This window comes from Petromyzon marinus, chromosome 7, assembly GCF_048934315.1.
Source record: "Petromyzon marinus isolate PM22_M1 ecotype Great Lakes invasive population chromosome 7, UKy_Petmar_22M1.pri1.0, whole genome shotgun sequence".
NCBI lineage: Eukaryota > Metazoa > Chordata > Hyperoartia > Petromyzontiformes > Petromyzontidae > Petromyzon > Petromyzon marinus.
In genome coordinates, this window is record NC_133673.1 from 14,614,346 (window position 1) to 14,632,745 (window position 18,400).

Consider the following 18,400-nt stretch of genomic DNA (forward strand, 5'->3'; position numbering starts at 1 on the left):
GCGGGCTGCCGAGCGCTACTGTCAGCTGCTGCTCCCCAGTCACAACCGACGGATTGGACAGCCGGTGATGCAGTTCGCCAACCTTCTGTGTTGAGGTTGGGGAAACCTGGGCCCCGGGACTCGGTTTCATACGACGCGCGTAAAATGTAACCGTGTCGTACACCGTCCACCCGACACAGCCAAGTCGCGATGCTCGTCACGTGGAACAGAACGTGCCAATGTGTTACTACTTCAGCTCCAGCGGTGTGTGGGCTGGAGAGCAAAGCCACAACACGTTTACAATTGAGTGCGACGTTTCAAATGCACCGGTGTGCTGAAGTAGTATTAACATCGCCACGTTTTGTTCACTTGGCGAACCTTACGAATTGGCTGTCAGGTGGAGGTGGGTGTACGACACATTTACATTCACGCGAGCTAACCCAAAAAAACGTGATCATGGATAACAATCCGCTGCCGTCATCAACTACCAGATGGGGATATCTTCAATCTTGCAACGCTGTATTTCTAACTTTGGCGCGTTCAGTCACTCCTGACACTGCGGGGGCCTCTTCATACTCAGTTGACACACGCGTGTCGTTGTCTTATTGGATAACGGAACGTGTTGATGCGTGGTTGTCCACTCATGGCATCTGAAAGTCCCATTCGGCCCTCGGTGAGCAAAAGCTGGTGTTCAGATTCAGAATCTTCATTTAGACTGCAGAAGGAATCCGATGAGCTACGGAGCTCTTGTTCACAGATGTCCAGTGTGGGCAGGTCAGCAAACTCGCGTTGTTGCATCATCCTCCAGAGATGGCAGATGATGCGGATACCTGATGCACAAATGGGAACTTAACAACTCTCCAGTAGTAGTGGTGTGCGACTGCGGTCATCCAGAACAGAGACCGTGGTACATCGACGACACACCACTCCGCTACTCGTGACGCGGCCGTCTGCGCTTGACCACCTGAACGTGAAATCGTAGTTGCTGCTCTGCGTCTACATCATCAGCCGTACAACAAGAAGCAAACTCGTCTTGGTTGGGGTGGGTGGCGGAGGGGGGTGCGAGGACGAGGTGAAACAAGCGAGGGCCAACCTCAATCTCCCTCCTGTCCCTACCACCACCACCACCACCAGGTGTCGGGGCTATCCCTCTGGGTGGGCTCTCAGCTGCAGCCCCTGGGCTTGCTGCCGTCGTGGCTCGTGGTGCTGCTCTCCTCCCTGCTGGTGACCTCCGTGACGGAGGTGGCCAGCAACCCCGCCACCATCACGCTCTTCCTGCCCATCCTGTGCACGCTGGTAAGCGACCGGTGCCGCGCAACAACAATGCTGTGCAAGAACAGGTTTTTTTTTTTGGGGGGGGGTTGGATCACGCAGATATAAATGTCGCTAAACCCGCCACCACCCGACACAGCCAATTAATAAGGTTTGTCCCGGAAACAGAACATGGCGATTCGTCACTAGTACAGCACACCGGGGTGTTGGGGAGCAAAGCCACAACATTTACAATCTGAGTACGATGTTTCACCACTAATTGCAACAGGCATCAGCAGGCGACATCCAGATTTGTAACTGCTGGTGAAACGTCGTACTCGGATTGTAAATGTTGTGGATTTACTCTCCAACACACCGGTATGTTGTACTAGTAACGAATTGGCATGTTCTGTTTATGTGACAACCCTTACTAGTTGGCTGTGGTGGCGGGTTTAGCGACACATTTATATATTTACGCGATCTAACCCAAAAAAACTTGTATTGTGGATATTGGTCGCGAAAGCCCACGTGTTAAACAATGTTGTGCTTGCAATTTGCCAAAATTTGAGAAGCTTCCTTGCAAATTACTCGGTTGGGCAAACAAAGAAAACATGCGCAGCAGCAATGTCGCTGTTTGCGGGCCGGTGCTTCGATCATGCCTTGCGCCGCGCGCGGACAGCTGCCAACAGGAGTCCCCTAAGCTATACCTGTGGCAGGGCGTTGCAGCGGTTGAGGTGCGATGTAACGCGCTTTGAGTTGCCGCCGACGGTTTGAAACAACGGCCACGTCACATGTAAATCCTGAAATTCGTACGTGTCGAGGAAAGCGAGAGGCTCGAGACCCCTTCGGATGAAGGGCCTTGGTCTTGGGAATGGCTGGACAGTTCCATTCGTGTCGCGTGTGCTAGTAAGCAACATTTAAAGATCTGCACGGATGAGTCAGGGAACCCACTTGCTGTACTGCCGTCTCCTTGGTCACCTCACAGCCGAGCGTGCTTCACAAATCTCTACGCGATCCACCAACCCTTGCCTCAAAAACATAGGTTCACGGAGGTTCACCACGCTGATCAGTGCAGTTTGGTGTAGGAGGTGGGTGATGGGGCGAGCCTAAGACCGGTTCAGATTGCACCGACCACTGGTGCTAGCCGTGTCTAGGACTCGAACTCGGGCACCCAGGGTTCAGAGCCACCGCTCGATTTATCAACCACACCAAATGTGTGGCGAGTTGTAAAAGGCAGTACACAAAGCAGACGAGAAAAAAAGCCCATTTGGATTGTTACTCGAAGCATGAATCACTGCAGGATATTTTATTCCTCCATATGGCCGCTGAGAATGGGAGCACTTACGTTAGTCGAACTCGCCACGCAAACAACCCAAGTTTAGGGATTCTTAGAATTAAGTGGAAGCGCTCTTAATGGAGCACAACCTGGCCAGCAGCAATCTGCTTTTAAACAAGAGAAATGTGTATCGTATCAAAAGGGTATTCGTATGAAAATGTCACAATGTATCGACATGTTCAGGCAGAGAGCAAGTGGCACAGCATTGAGTGCACTGCACTACGAACCCGGCTACCCGAGTTCGACTCCCGACCGCGGACACCACCAAGTGGCGAGCGACAATTTGAACCAGTCCCGAGTTCCCCCTCGTCCAACTCGATCTCAAAAGGCGCGGCGCATAAAAGTCACCACTGGGGAGACAAAGGCGGCCAGGCGTGGTACAATTACTGTCGCTCTTCACAAGCATAGGTGCTCGCCAACGGCACTCCCCACAACACCCCCCTCCCCCCAGACAGTCTGTTAAAGACTTGACGGGGGCGATATTTTATGTTTGTCCATGCCAGTCGGAGAATATGCACGTGAACCCGCTGTACGTGGCCGTCCCCGCCACGCTGAACACTTCCCTGGCGATGATGCTACCCGTCGCCAACCCCCCCAACGCCATCGCCTTCAGCTACGGGTACCTGCGAGTGCGCGACATGGTACGTCAGCGCTTGCACACGCACGCACACGGCCGCAGGGGGGCGTCGTATCGGGGGGGGGGGGGTCTGACCAGGTCATGGGGGCCAGAGGTAGCGCCTTAACCCAGGGCTATACTTCCTCTTGCTTTGGCTGCGGGGTGATCCGTATTTTATTTTGGGTTCAGATTGTCGTGTAGGTATAATGTCAATTATTTTTACTGTATAATCCGTCCACAACGCAGTGACAGAGCCAATCGAATCGAGTTGTCACGTCACGGGCTAAATGTCCCATTTCATTTGGCTTTTTGGCAAAAATGGAGGCATGTTGGAAAAAAAAGCAGGCGTTTGACAATTTTGTCCGACGTTTCACATCCAGCGTCATTAGCTGTTAGCAAAACTGACATGTCGTAGCTACATTATAGATGTAAAGGTTCATCGATTAAAATGTATTCCTATGCCCATGAATCATAAACTACATTTAATAATCAATACTAATTTTAAATAATATATATTGTATCTCATACCACTCAGGAACCTACAGATTCTCATACCGCAGCATAAATTTTACATGCATCATCCAACAAAAATAACGACGTGAAATTGAATTGGCTTCGGCACGAATACAGCGGCTTATACAGGAAGCATAAATCGTATAAACAATCGTAAATTTCAATCCAGTGACAGATGACTCAACACTTTGCCATTAAACCACTGGTCAGTTCACTTTTGTAGACAAAAGGAGTGGAAAATGAACGTGTTTGCTGTGGCTGGATATAATTATAAAGTTCTGCGATCCTCTATATATTAAGATGTTTTCAACCAATGAATGTTTATACATGTGGGAGGAAACCGGATCACCCAGAGAAAACCTACACGTGCAAGGAAGCAACACTCTATCCCATACAGAAGGGATATATGTTATTCATAGGATGTAATAGGCACGTGTTTGGCTGCATCTGTGCACATGACCCACAGTTCGGTGTCCCATTGAGTCGGTAGTAGTAGGTGACATCAAAAGACGTCCCGAGGAGGGCCCGGATCTCTCTGTGAAACCTGCTGCCATGGCCATTCTCCAACACGAGGGGGTGAACCGCCATGCCAGAGATTCAAACAGATACTTAAGTGTCATGAACTTTAGTATCGTGACATGTCACAGGTTGTGTTATCATTGTCATGCGATGGTACTTTTCCTCATGACACAGCATGGTGACATGACACCAGTAGCACAATAGGGATACAATTGAGGGAAAAATGAATAAGGCAACAGAATGAAGAGTTCCTGTCGGACGAGGCTCGGTGTGCGTGACTTTTTTTGTTTTTATGCCGACAGGTCAAGGCCGGGCTGGGCGTGAACATTATCGGCATGGCTGTGGTGATGCTGGCCATCCACACGTGGGGATTCTCCATGTTCGGCCTGGACAAGTACCCCGAGTGGGCCGCCACCAATGCCACGGCGGGGCTGTGAGGCCCCCAGGGCGTCACGCTCCCAGGTGGAGCCACCCAACGCGTCATCATCGCCCCCCCCCCCCCCCCGTGTGCTGCTTTACGGGATCGCGACGTTTGGGTCGTTCTTGAACACTAAAGGTTCATCGCAAACTCTCCAGCGTTCAATGAAGGCATTGAATCAATCCGCTGCACATGAAGTGAAGCCATTTCCTGGCTAGCTAATCTGGACACAGACTTATGAGTTGCTATCCATCTAGCCATGCGCAAGAGGGTGAAGACCCATACGTTTTAAATTCGTCCACGGATCTGCACAACGACAAGGCTCTGTGTGCGCAACATGTAAACCATAAGGATGTGCAAAACAAATCTTCAGTAACTAAACAAAATGTAATCAATACTTGAATTACTTTTCAGAAATGGGAATTGATTAAACCTGGTCTGAAAAGTATAAATCTCTGAAATCTAAATAGACCTACCACTGTTCTCGTGAGATTGCCAAAATATGTCGGTGCCAGTTTCTCAGTTCAAGAGCTACATTCTCGACACGCCTCGTGCAGATACACCAGGGAACCAGATTTGAGCCGTGTTTTCATCGTAAAATTACCCTTTAGCAAACCTGAAATCGGATGCGTACTATCAAATCTGAGATTAGTGTCAGCTTACATTTCATAGACCGTATAAGCAGCACACTTAGGAAATAAAGTGGTGGTGGTGGTGGGGAGGGGGGGGGGGCGCTCCACCGAGTCCCCGACACCCCCAGAAGAATGGGGGGGGGGGGCTCACTTTAAAAGTGCCTTTTGAAAAGTCCTACCTCGCTCCTTACTCAAGTGCAATATCACGTGACGTTTGGTGAAACCCCAACGCGTTGTAATGTCGCGTCCGCGGTTCGTTTCTTGTCTTCACGTTACGCGTAGGTCAGTGTTTGCAGAAACACCCTTGAATGATATTTCACGAGCGGCAAATACTGCCAGTGAATGTTTTTTTCTTTCTGTGCATCTCGCTTAAAAATTATTTAAGTGCAAAATGATTTCAAATGGACCAGGTGCGTCTAAAAGATTGTACGTAGTATAGTTGTACTAATACGCCGAGTTATTGTTTTGTCGGAATTTGCATCGTGTCCTCTTGTCTTAGTTTCATGTAGGTTCAAGGCAAGTAAAGGCGGTACGTGTAGTTAGGATTAGAACATTGTACAATAACCCTTCCTCTACAATGCAAGAGACTGGGGCGCATTCCATCACGCGGCACGCACACGCCAGAACTTTAAAACAGCGTCCACACTTTGAGATGTTCACAATGTAAAAAAATATCAGATTATTTAAAAATAATCTAAAATAATCTCAATGACAATTATGTAACTGAATACACCCGCAGCATTCATAACCGATATTTAGTCATTCACCCATGCGGTTTAATAATAGAAATCGTATGTTTACACAAACCTGTACACTTTACGGATGGAGCGGTGGTGCAGTGATTCACACGTATGTACGTTGAACTTCTTTCGCACCGGACGTAGCTAACCATGTTAATCGGAGCTGCGCTATGAACCCAGCGAGCCGAGTTTGATTCCCGGTCGCAGCTTAACGTCTGTGGGAAATTATATCTAAACTGGTCCTGGGCCTTCTTTTGACCAACCCCCACTGTTCAGCGTAATAAGTATGGTCAACGCTGCAAGACTGACACGATATGTGGGGAGGGCTTCATCCAGCAGTGGACTGAGAAAGGTCTTTAAATTATTATTTCATTCCATTAAACACTAGATATAAAATCGACTGCTGCACGTCGTTACTAGTGGAGTTCCAAGTTAACATTTTTGCACGCGTCACGACGGGTGTGCAAATGTGAAATTTCATTCCATGGCAATGGCTCATAGGTAAAATGACTTAGTTTTTACGATTAGCCGTTATTTTTTTTACTTTGACAGAAGCATGACACTCATATGAACAAGTACCTGCTGTCTTACAACATCTCAAGTCAAAAATAAAACAAACTGAATTGACTTTTTGATAAGTATTACATCTTATCGTGACTGTGCTCAAAACATTCATACGATGCAAGTTCTTTCAGCTTGCAAAATCAACCTTGTGTAACATTCCATTACACACTGCTGTATTAATGTATCGGCAATTACTGCCATCAAATTGACGTGTTTTAATCATGCTGTGCCAATTAATCAACTGGCAAAAAAATATATCATTTGCTAGGATTTTGTATTTTAGAAAATTGTCTTTCGCAGGTAAACAGTTCATAGGTAGGTTTCTGGGACAAACGCGTGGCGTGGTAGATGCTGAGAAAAAGGCCAAGGCCGAGCCGGTGTCCCAGCTATGCACGGAATACGTGTTAAAATACTTGAATGCGTTTGCGTGAATGATGCTGTAATGGCCCCTTTCGGTACGGTCGTCCTGACGCCTTTCCCATATAACGTTGCTGAGTTAGCCGTACAATGTCAAATCAAGATTTGTGTGCAGTGCATTTTTCAAGCCTAGCCCTGCCAAAGAGAAGCAATCCCCTGAGTGTTTTGCCAATCTTGGGAGATTAATGACTTGGTACCTATCGATTCATGTTTCCCTACGTCCAAATCATCTGTAATGTGCCCGGTCCCAGAAGCTACGCGGGGCTATACCTGGATAGTGCTTTTGACGGGTATAACCAAAACGCACGGAAATTTGCTAGAGACATGTTGGGCAGCAGAGGGCTATTCTCCCCCAAGCAGCACTAGCAAGCGTCGCGGAGTATGGTAAAGATGTGGAAGGGTCCTAGTCCAGTGGATTGTGAGCCTTCCCGCAACGAGTGGGTCGTCCAGTGGACTGATAAAAGGCTGTACATGTACCCATTGATTGGTTGGGTAGAAAATAAAAAATAAGAGAAAAGCAAGTTCATCCATAGCGGAGCCAGCGCGTTAATACGAGTACCCATTAAGCAAAAAATGTAATGCAGGATTTTGCACAGCTCTGGCAGTGCTTTTGGTACTCGCGTTAAACATGTATGCTCATCACCACAGGCGCATCATCACTTCCTAGCAAACGGCACACACACGTTCTCCACTGCGGAGTACAGGGCGTTCTGGTTCGTGGTTGGGATTATTTAAATTCCCAAGTAACGCCTAAGGCACATCGAGTAAGAGGCAGCTTTTCCTTTAGAAAACGAAATGTTGGTACGAAGGCTGGGGGAAAACGCAAGTGTCGAGTTTCACATCTGTCCCACCAATTAGTTTAGAAACGTTTTGCCCCCACGTGCAAGTCGGTCACAACATCTAAAACTCATTGGCCACTTGGGTCCACTGTAATAATGTCCTCAGCCAAATTCCGATTACTGTACCGAGGTTCCACCAACACGAAAAAACCTGACCGGTGTTGGCACCGCCGATGTTTTCCAGCGTTGCATTTCTAACGCGAGTAGCCCGAGTGGTCCCAACCTTACGGGGTTAGAAAGGACACGGTGAACTCTGGTGCGAGAGCTGTGTGCAGCTGCCGACGTGACTTCCACCAAAGCGCCCACTGCCTCTGGTGATAGGCTCACAACAATGTGTCGGGGGCGACGCTAAGAGAGATGTTATTTGTGCCACACTTTTTATTTCATAGCTTTAATTTTGTAAATCGATTTTGTATTGCATGTACACACTGGAAGCATTTTTTTTTAAATACAGCTCGCGTATGAATTTTGGTGCCTTTTTTTATTGAACTGGTACTTTCGTTTGCTCCACGGACATGGCACTCTTTGTCAGTGTTCTTTAACTAACCGACAGCCCACGGGCCAAATGTGGCTCGGAAGGCTCTTGGGAGTGGCCCGCTGACAGATAAATCGAGACAGATTAGCGAGTTGAAAGCAAGACGCACGAGAGAAAGATGTGGAGACAAGAGGTGCATGAAGACTAGTGGCCCATCACTAAGCTACGTAACATCGTATGTCACAAAGTCATACGGCACACCAGCACGTATGTTATTGTGACCTGCTGGAAAATAGTTGAACCCTTTGTATTCTTTGAACCTCACTGCTTTGCCACGTTTTTACAACTCGCGATACAATGAACACATTTTACAATAATTCATTTACTCAATTAGAGTCTAGATTTAAACAATTTACACAGTAACAAAGAAAGCAATTATTTAAGTATGGCCATCAATGTAGAGGCACTTCATATGAGGTCACGAGTTCCTGAGCTTGGATCATCAATTCCCAAGATAGGAAGAAATTATATTTCATAACCAATGCAATTGTTATAGTCACTTGTAATGATTGTGCTTTTTTCCTTAAATTACCGACACCCTTCGCAAAAGCTACTTGGCGAATTGCAAACAATTGTAGTTAACAGCCTTAAGAACGTGATAAACAAAAGTGTTCACTCGAATGCACTTTGACTATCAGAAATTTTATTTCATTACAATATGATTAGTTCATGCTTAAGCATGACATAAATCGCCAGCCTTAAGGGAACAACTAAATCCAGAAATATTGGTCCAGAAAGCCTAGAGACTGATGGGCAAAAAAATATTGTTTATATGTGAAGACATCAACAGGGGTCTATTTGTATTACCCATTTGCCAAAATGGCGCATAATGCATTCTAATCTTGCAACGGTTTACCACAAAAATGGCAGGCATTGGCTTTCGCGACACAAGCCCAAAGTTCAGCGGTAAAACATGTGTTCAGAAACAAAAAATATCACCCAGCTGTGCACCCTTTCCCAGTCACCTTCCGGTTTAAATCCAATTAAGCATTACGTTTCAAAGCGGAAATGTATACAGTCAGCATGGCTTGCGTACCGCGACATCCAAACAAATATTTTGGACATTTTTTTTGGACAAGCAATATTTTGCGCTCGTTGAGTGGATGCCACCGTGTGTGGATAATATCTTGGCCTGGCAGTGCCTCCGATTTGATTACAGGTACAGTTCCACTTCAAGTGGTGGCATTAACAGCAAATCCACAGCACAACGCGAGTCTGCAGCAAGGGCTATTGCTTGCCGTCGCCACCGTTCTTCTTCTTGGGCTCGTAGGACTTTCTCCACTCGTCCACCTTTTTCGCCACATCAGGCACCTGGATGGCAAATCCAGAGGATGGGGTTTAAGGGTTTTGTAAAGCTCTTAATCACTGACCGAGCCACTTGTTGCCAAAAAACCCTCTTGGAGGGATTCGCTCTCACTTAAAAATGCAACCAAAAAAAATCTAATCACTCCTATCTTGCAGATATGAACCCGAAAGGGGTTTAAAGATGTACCCCACCCCCCATACACAATACAATAGATAATTATTGAGGTTCAGGGTCGCAATTTAATCCCAGATTTGATCTCTATTTTAACAATGAAAACAAAAACTGCGGTGATGCCTTGGCAGTGGTGCACAAGAACTATTAACAAAAACTCACATTTGTAAATAACACTGCCTTAAAAAACTTAAACATATGGGCAACATATTGGGTAATGACCCTTCTTCATACGACATAAATATCGAGGCCAGAGAAATATAATTGATAAGGGTTAGCCTCAACATTCTATGAAGAATGGACCATTTCCAAAAATGTTGCCTATTATCTTTTTTTAAGGTGCACGGTTTTAACAATACGGTGAATGTAACGGCTTCCATGCATATAGCTCATGGGCGTAATAACGAATATTAATCGATGCATCGATACATGGTTACTTAGGTCCGCATCTGCAAGATAACAGCTCACTGTATTTTACCTTGCACTTAAAATGCAAGATTTTTAACCTTGGTGGAAAATCCAGATGCATTTCCGATGCATATCATGACCTCGGCCTGACATGTGCTGCGTCTACATGGCGCAGCGATAATTGTTTGTACGTCAGCACTAGCTAAGGAGTGCATGCCAAGAGGCATGCGCAACAACATCACCTACCTACAGGTGTGTTTAGTCCGTCAATCTAGCGAGGTCGGTATGTCAGTCTATTTGGGCTTTACCCTGTAATACGCAGGCACCACGTTTTCAACTTTATTACTTTTGTACGTGTACCATAATGCAGCTTGTCATCACTACACTAATTTACAACTCGCACATGACAACGGAACTTTTCCATTCACAATGTCAGCCTTGTTATTTTTTTGCCAAACCAATTAATGTAGCACGTTGAATAAAAAATATACCGTGAAAATGTTTTTGTTTGATCCGGTCAATGATAATGAAACTGTCTACATCAAACTTTTTTTCAGTAAATTCCGAGGGCATTCTCATGTAAGCATGTTTACACCTTAAATGTAAACAGATATTTAAATTGCATTTATCTATTTAGAAAAGCCTCAGAGGTATTACAGGGTTCAGTATTGTTATTTTTGGCTAATTTAAATCAGTTGTGTTTAAGTGCGGGAGCAACGCTAGGTATTTTATTCATTAAGGTACCCACAGATTAGGCACATTATTTACAAAACGGGAAAACACACAAGGATTTGGACAAATGGATCAGAAACCTCTATGCTACTGCCATCTCCTGGCCAACTTACAGTCTAGCGAGGACAGAAAATCACTCAAGGTGTTTGATGCATCCAGGCAATGGTTGTTGGCAACCTCTAAGACTACAACTATGGGCTCTGAGTAGGTGCGGTGATAAATGTGAGATCACCTCATAATTCTGGGCAAGGTACATTCCCACAAGATTTCCAAAGGCGAACCCCACCTGCAAGACAAGCAGAGACCACAGTCAGATCCACATTCGCTCCACGTCAGCTTTCTCCACCCACTCAAGAGGCCGAGAGAGAACTGGCACAACATTGAATTATCGAGTACATTACCTTCAGCTCCGACCTCACAATCATTCCACCGCTGAGCTGTGGAAACTAAAGATTTGACAAGTCACCCGCACCAGTGATTCAATTAAATATCACAATTCCGAGTTGCTATTTGATTCAAATGTATTATTTTGTCTCGGTTTTACTTATGATTGATTCACTTGCATATATCATAACTATTTAAAACTCCAGACACATTGCTTAAAATACACGTGCCGTGAGCGTAAAAGGTGATGTTGGAAAATCAATTGATGCATCATTACATGCCGACTAAATAAGTTCAGCTGAAAACAAATTCCACCGTTTCAACAACATGCAGAAAAAAACACCGTTTGAAAATTTGACACAAGAACAAATACTGAGGGTGCACTGCCGGATGAAGGTCTGCCCACGCTGTTTGTAGGGATTTGTAAAGGTGAGGAACAGACAGCACAGCGTAGCAGCAGGGTGCAACAAATTATTTAGCTGCACTATCCCCTTCTCCCCCCTGCTCACTACCATAGCACAACAAAGGTAGTTTCGATTTAAAGCTTTTGTGACTGCTGGGATTCATATTCTTGGTTCTTTCGGTAAAGTCAAGTAGAAGGGAAACAATAAAATAATAAAAATATAAAACAATAAAATTCTCACTACGTTTCGACTGCAACACAAGCAATCATCATCAAGTGGTTTTCACACCTGATGATGATTGCTTGTGTTGCAGTCATCATATAAAGGTAATTTCACCAAACATAAACAAGAGTAGGCCAAAAGTGGCTTGAAGCGTCGGTGGTGTGTGACTCTCGTGGAATTCTCCAATACGTTTTAACGTAACAACCGTATGGAATTTGCCTCTGGGAGGTTGGCGAAACAGGTTACGAATATGGCGCGTGCACAGCTAAGCCCTCTTCCGTGACCGGGCAATTGATGACCTCTGCAAATGGCGTTGCTAACTATTCAACAAAAAGTCAGGCACACAGGGTTATTTCATTTATTTTAAAACTGCCATTAAAGATTTTTATTTGTTTGTTGTTTCATATTTTACCTATTATGAATATCCATGTTTTTTTCTTTTCAGATGAAAATTTAAGAAAGACTTACGAGTTTAACTCATTTTTATACATGCTAAAAAAAGGCCTAAATTAATTTAAAAAGATAATTGAAGCTTGCATTAATGTTTACGGAAGTCAGTTTGACATTAGCTAAAATGAAATATCACTGTGATTTGTTAAAATCAATATATTGACCCTATGTGTCCTGACTTTTTGGCCACCCTGTAAAAAAATATATTTACATTGGGGTTGACCTTCAATTAATGCCGTGTACCATATACTAAACAATTACCCCAGTGTTTTCGTGTTGTGCCTTAAATTCCATCCACAACAGTGAGCTTCTTTTGTTCAGCAAACTTGTTGTACAAAGTTTTGTTTTGCTCAAATCTATCGTGAGCACAACTTTACAACCGTCTTTAGTTACAACTTATTAGGTCACAACTGCGTTGGCAGCAGTGGTGCATAAGCGTAAATAACAAACAGAATCAGCACATTCGTCCAATAACACTGCCTTAAAAGGAAAAGTATTCCCTGTAACGGGCAACGTTACGGGCAATGGCCCTTCTTCACAGCACAGAGATAGGCCTTCTCCAAACTCTCTCTGGTCTCCATATGTGCTGTAGAAGGACCAGTGCCGAAAACGTCACCGATTATTTCCTTTTCCTTTAAAGGCAGTGTTATTGGACGCATGTGTTGGCAATTCATTCCCACTGGTAATTCCAATAGCTGCCATCGGCATGGTTAACATCGTCTCAATCGTAAGTAAATGTCTTTATTTTCTCTAAGTAAAAAAAAACAATGAAACGAAGCTATGAATAGATTGGGCAAAATCAAACCCCCCCGCCCTCATATGACTCCCATTTTTATATTAATTGTATTTTATTACTTAATGCAATCTCAGGGTCATCTCGCTTATTCAATGTCCTCCGGGCCTCTGCAAGACTATGAAAATACTATGAGTCAGTGCGAATGAACGCGGTCATGTTAGCTCTCACAGAGGCCTAAATGAAAACAATAAGATCAACTACACTGGCAGCGCTAAAAATAAGTAGGCGTCGCATGGTTTAATGCAACATCTCTTTGCGCGGTACAGTAAAGTACAAGGCTATTTTTATTCTTACTCGAAGACTTTTAATACTCGAGATATTTCGACATGTCCACACTCCAGACGGGACGAAAACCATCCATATATATTCAGTTTAACTGCTAAAAAAAACTGTTCCCGGAATACTTTTTTGTTCCACAAAACCCCGTGAATTTGATGGGGGGAGGTGGGGGGGAACCATGTCACCTATTTAATTCTATATTACAACACGAAATCTTTGAATCAAGATTTAACACACGCATTGTTCATTAAAATATCCCATGGATGGGCCAGTAGAGGGGGCTGTACATGCCACGTCAAAAAATAACCTAATAATAATAACAACGGTACAGTAGTGGACTGTACCCAAAGTATGTGTTGGCGACCACATCAGTAGTGCGAGGTGGGTATCTGTACGAACTAGCAGGCATTGGGTGACCAGTGTGGTGAAGTATGGTCACATTCTCCACCCCCCTTACAACATAGCGCGTTAGTCCGAACTGCTTTCTCTCCACGGCTTGTCATTTTAAAAGGCCTTGTGACAGGCGTGTTCAAGCAACAGTGGACGAACCATAGCCGATCATTATGTACAAGACAGCGCAAGGTTTTAGTTTAAACACTCCATTGGCAGTCCAATATTATAACACATCGGGCCTTGTTTTGACCATACTTCACCACGCTAGTTCGCGCGGATTTACGGGTGTGGGATTGAATTGAGGCACCGCTGTGGACGAGGTTGTCTAAGGTATCCGCTCGCCACTGATGTTAGCCGTGTCAGGCAGCCTGGTCTCTATGATTACTCTTGTTACATTGTTTTCATAGCTTTATTTTGGCGATTCCAAAACATACGATTAATCTAAATTGTATTATGGTTGCTGTTGTTGGCTTGCACCAAATAAATTTTTGCACACAGCGTTTTAACAAGTTTTTTTGTGCGTGGAATATTTGCCGGTTTATTCCAGGATGTTTCTGTTACGCGTTGTCGCTTTAAGATGCTCTGTATTCAAATGTTGTTTGTTGCGCGGTTGCATCCGACTCGAGAGCCGCATGGCTCACAGGGCTGGTCATACCTAATACACGAAACTTGGAAAACTTGAACCGACTTCACTCTGCCTTAAACAGACGTTTAAGACAGACGTTCAAGGCAGAGTGAATCAGCGTTTAAAGCAGAGTGAATCAAGACGTTTAAGACAGAGTTAATCAGACGTTTAAGGCAGAGTGAATCAGACGTTTAAGGCAGAGTGAATCAGACGTTTAAGGCAGAGTGAATCAGACGTTTAAGGCAGAGTGAATCTAGACGTTTAAGGCAGAGTGAATCAGACGTTCAAGGCAGAGTGAATCAAGACGTTTAAGGCAGAGTGAATCAGACGTTCAAGGCAGAGTGAATCAAGACGTTCAAGGCAGAGTGAATCAGACGTTTAAGGCAGAGTGAATCAGACGTTTAAGGCAGAGTGAATCTAGAGTCTAGACGTTTAAGGCAGAGTGAATCAGACGTTCAAGGCAGAGTGAATCAAGACGTTTAAGGCAGAGTGAATCAGACGTTCAAGGCAGAGTGAATCAAGACGTTCAAGGCAGAGTGAATCAGACGTTCAAGGCAGAGTGAATCAGACGTTTAAGACAGTGAATCAGACGTTTAAGGCAGAGTGAATCTAGAGTCTAGACGTTTAAGGCAGAGTGAATCAGACGTTCAAGGCAGAGTGAATCAAGACGTTTAAGGCAGAGTGAATCAGACGTTCAAGGCAGAGTGAATCAAGACGTTCAAGGCAGAGTGAATCAAGACGTTTAAGGCAGAGTGAATCAGACGTTCAAGGCAGAGTGAATCAAGACGTTCAAGGCAGAGTGAATCAGACCTTTAAGGCAGAGTGAATCAGACGTTTAAGGCAGAGTGAATCAGACGTTCAAGGCAGAGTGAATCAAGACGTTTAAGGCAGAGTGAATCAGACGTTCAAGGCAGAGTGAATCAAGACGTTCAAGGCAGAGTGAATCAGACGTTTAAAGCAGAGTGAATCAGACGTTCAAGGCAGAGTGAATCAAGACGTTTAAGGCAGAGTGAATCAGACGTTTAATGCAGAGTGAATCAGACGTGTAAGGCAGAGTGAATCTAGACGTGTAAGGCAGAGTGAATCTAGACGTTTAAGGCAGAGTGAATCTAGACGTTTAAGGCAGAGTGAATCAGACGTTTAAGGCAGAGTGAATCTAGGCGTTTAAGGCAGAGTGAATCAGACGTTCAAGGCAGAGTGAATCAAGACGTTCAAGGCAGAGTGAATCAAGACGTTCAAGGCAGAGTGAATCAGACGTTTAAGGCAGAGTGAATCAGACGTTTAAGGCAGAGTGAATCAGACGTTCAAGGCAGAGTGAATCAAGACGTTTAAGGCAGAGTGAATCAGACGTTTAATGCAGAGTGAATCAGACGTGTAAGGCAGAGTGAATCTAGACGTGTAAGGCAGAGTGAATCTAGACGTTTAAGGCAGAGTGAATCTAGACACCCACACGCTACCGACTGATCGTGCTGGGCAGCAACTCGGGTTCGATTCCCGACCGCGGCTAAAGCGCGCGTTGGACCAGAGCGGCGAAGTATGGTCAAACGACCAAACACGGCGGAGGCCTTAATTTACAATGATGTTGTACGATCACTTTACGGTGACGACGACGACGATGATGGTGGGTGGTGATGTGAACGATGCGAGTTTACGAAAGCCGAACGTACGTGAATGTAAAAATCGCCTCACCACGAACTGCAACATTGTGGCCCAGGCGCAAAGTCACCGCTTCGAGCGGACGTGACGTCGCGGTCCCCCCCCCCACCCCTCTTCAAGAGCACGCGTGACTGCGACGATTTGTTATTAAAATCAGCAATACTAATATTTGTTTACATTATTATCGGTAACCTAAGTGTAAGAGTGTCGAGCCAGTTCGAGCGAACGAATCGAATTAATGGAAGAAGAAAAATAATAAATGAGACTGCGCCGGGAACTCGATTCGGACAGTGGGGGGGGAGGGAGAGCCCTGTGAGATGACGTCATCACGTCTCCCTGAAGGTTGACGTCACCGCGCCTCCCTGCGGGTTGACGTCACCGCGCCTCCCTGCGGGTTGACGTCACCGCGCCTCCCTGCGGGTTGACGTCACCGCGCCTCCCTGCGGGTTGACGTCACCGCGCCTCCCTGCGGGTTGACGTCACCGCGCCTCCCTGCGGGTTGACGTCACCGCGCCTCCATGCGGATTGACGTCACTGCGCTATTCACTTCCAACTATTTGCCGAAAAAAACAAGAATCCCTGCAGTCACGAAAGCTTTAAATCAAAATGTATTACATTAAAGATTCAAGTTTAATCTATTAGGTATAGCCCTGTGAGCCACGCGGCTCTTGAGTCGGGTGCAACCGCAACAAACAGAGAAACATCTTAAAGCGACGGCGCGCAACAGAAACATCCTGGATAAACCAGCAAATCTTCCAGAAAATAATAATTATTATTACATAACAGGTGGTGCCTCATATTCTTAGTTTTTTCGGTAAAGTCACGTTGAAGAGAAACAACAAAATAACAAAATATATATAAAACAATAAAAAATTCTCACGACGTTTCGACCATAACTCAAACGGTCATCATCAGGTGTGTCGGTTTGCATAAATTTATTTTGAAAACGGCATGTTTATTTATTTATATATAAAAATAACGTTTGCGTCACGCGCAACTATGGCAGTTTGCCAGGACTAGTCCATCTATTTTTTGAAAAGAGGAGGGGGGAGACGAAATTTGTTTTTATGTATGCTGTCTGAAAGGCACTGTAAGCGTGAACAATCAATCAAGAACTGAAATGATTTATCAAATCTTTCCAATGATTGCTAAGATAGAATCCATCTTCTCGGTTGAAATTGTCTCTGTGTTTGTATATGTGGATAGCCTCATGAACGAATCTCTCATGGAAGCCAGATGGCTTACAAAGAACCTCCGTCTTGGAAAAGTCAATGGCATGTGAGCCTACTGAATTAGAACAATGATCTGCTACGGCCGAGGTGTTGGTCCTACCGTGTTTAAGGTCTGCTTTATGTTCACGAATGCGGTCCGAGATATGGCGTTTGGTTTCTCCAATGTAACTACTACCACAGAGGCAACTTAGTTTGTAGACACCAGGGTATTGTATGTCCGGAATCACATCTTTTACAGACGGAACCAGATCACGGATTTTATGTAATGTGTTGAAACGGACCTGGATCTTGTGTTTATTCAAGATTTTGGAGATCTTTTTTGTGATCCCAGCAATGTAGGGTAAAGTGATGGTTTTGAAAGGCTCCTCAAGAGGGTTCTTCTTCATGGTTTGAGTGAAAGCTTTGCGGATTGTATAGTCGGAGTAACCATTAGCCCTAAGAGCTTGGTGTACGTGCTTGAGTTCACTGCTTATGTGTTCCTGGTCGGATATGCATTGGGCTCTATGATACAGAGTCTTGATGAGAGAATTCTTCTGTGATGGATGGTGGTGGGAATCCGGTTTCAGATAAGCATCCGTATGGGTAGCTTTCCTGTAGACAGAGTGGCTCATTGAACCATCAGGTCTCTTTTTAATTAGGACATCCAAAAAAGGTATCTTGCCATCTATTTCGACTTCCATGGTAAATCTGATGGCTGGGTGTATGGAATTGATGTGGTCGAAGAATTGGTCTAGAGCAGGCCGGCCATGTGGCCAGATGACAAAAGTGTCATCCACGTACCTCTTCCATAAGGTTGGGCGCAGAGTGGCAGTCTGGATGGCGTCAGTCTCAAATTTCTCCATGAAAATGTTAGCTATAACTGGAGAAAGGGGGGAGCCCATTGGGGTGCCCTCAGTTTGTTTGTAGAAAGTTCCATTCCAAGTGAAGTATGTATTGGTTAAACAGTGTCTCACCAGGGGGGGTACCTCAGTGTTTAGTCCTTG

The 18,400-nt window shown here is 45.0% G+C and overlaps 2 protein-coding genes across 7 annotated transcripts in view; one reads left to right on the top strand and one right to left on the bottom strand.

Annotated features, from left to right (window-relative positions):
- Positions 1-6,631, top strand: part of LOC116940029 (solute carrier family 13 member 4-like) — a 49,899-nt gene extending 43,268 nt beyond the window's left edge. For all 6 annotated transcript variants that reach the window (XM_076065181.1, XM_076065182.1, XM_032949268.2 and 3 more), the window contains 3 exons: positions 1,114-1,275; positions 3,070-3,207; positions 4,517-6,631. In XM_076065181.1, coding sequence (XP_075921296.1) covers positions 1,114-1,275; positions 3,070-3,207; positions 4,517-4,651 — 435 coding nt within the window. In that variant the 3' untranslated portion in view covers positions 4,652-6,631. The remainder of the gene's footprint in view (positions 1-1,113; positions 1,276-3,069; positions 3,208-4,516) is intronic.
- Positions 6,632-8,982: 2,351 nt separating this feature from the next.
- STMP1 (short transmembrane mitochondrial protein 1) lies at positions 8,983-16,493 on the bottom strand. Its single transcript, XM_032949270.2, has 3 exons — positions 16,219-16,493; positions 11,209-11,262; positions 8,983-9,670 (listed from the first exon to the last, which is right to left on the bottom strand). Exons 1-3 carry the CDS (start codon positions 16,231-16,233, stop codon positions 9,587-9,589), a joined length of 153 nt encoding a protein of 50 aa, XP_032805161.1. The 5' UTR covers positions 16,234-16,493; the 3' UTR covers positions 8,983-9,586.
- Positions 16,494-18,400: the final 1,907 nt, after the last annotated feature.

What these genes read in the sequence shown, in the direction of transcription:
- STMP1 (XM_032949270.2), bottom strand. An exon ending in ACCTTGCCCAGAATTATGAG is followed by an intron (nt 9,671 to 11,208) that starts GTGATCTCACAT and finishes TTTGCCATCCAG; the next exon opens with GTGCCTGATGTGGCGAAAAA.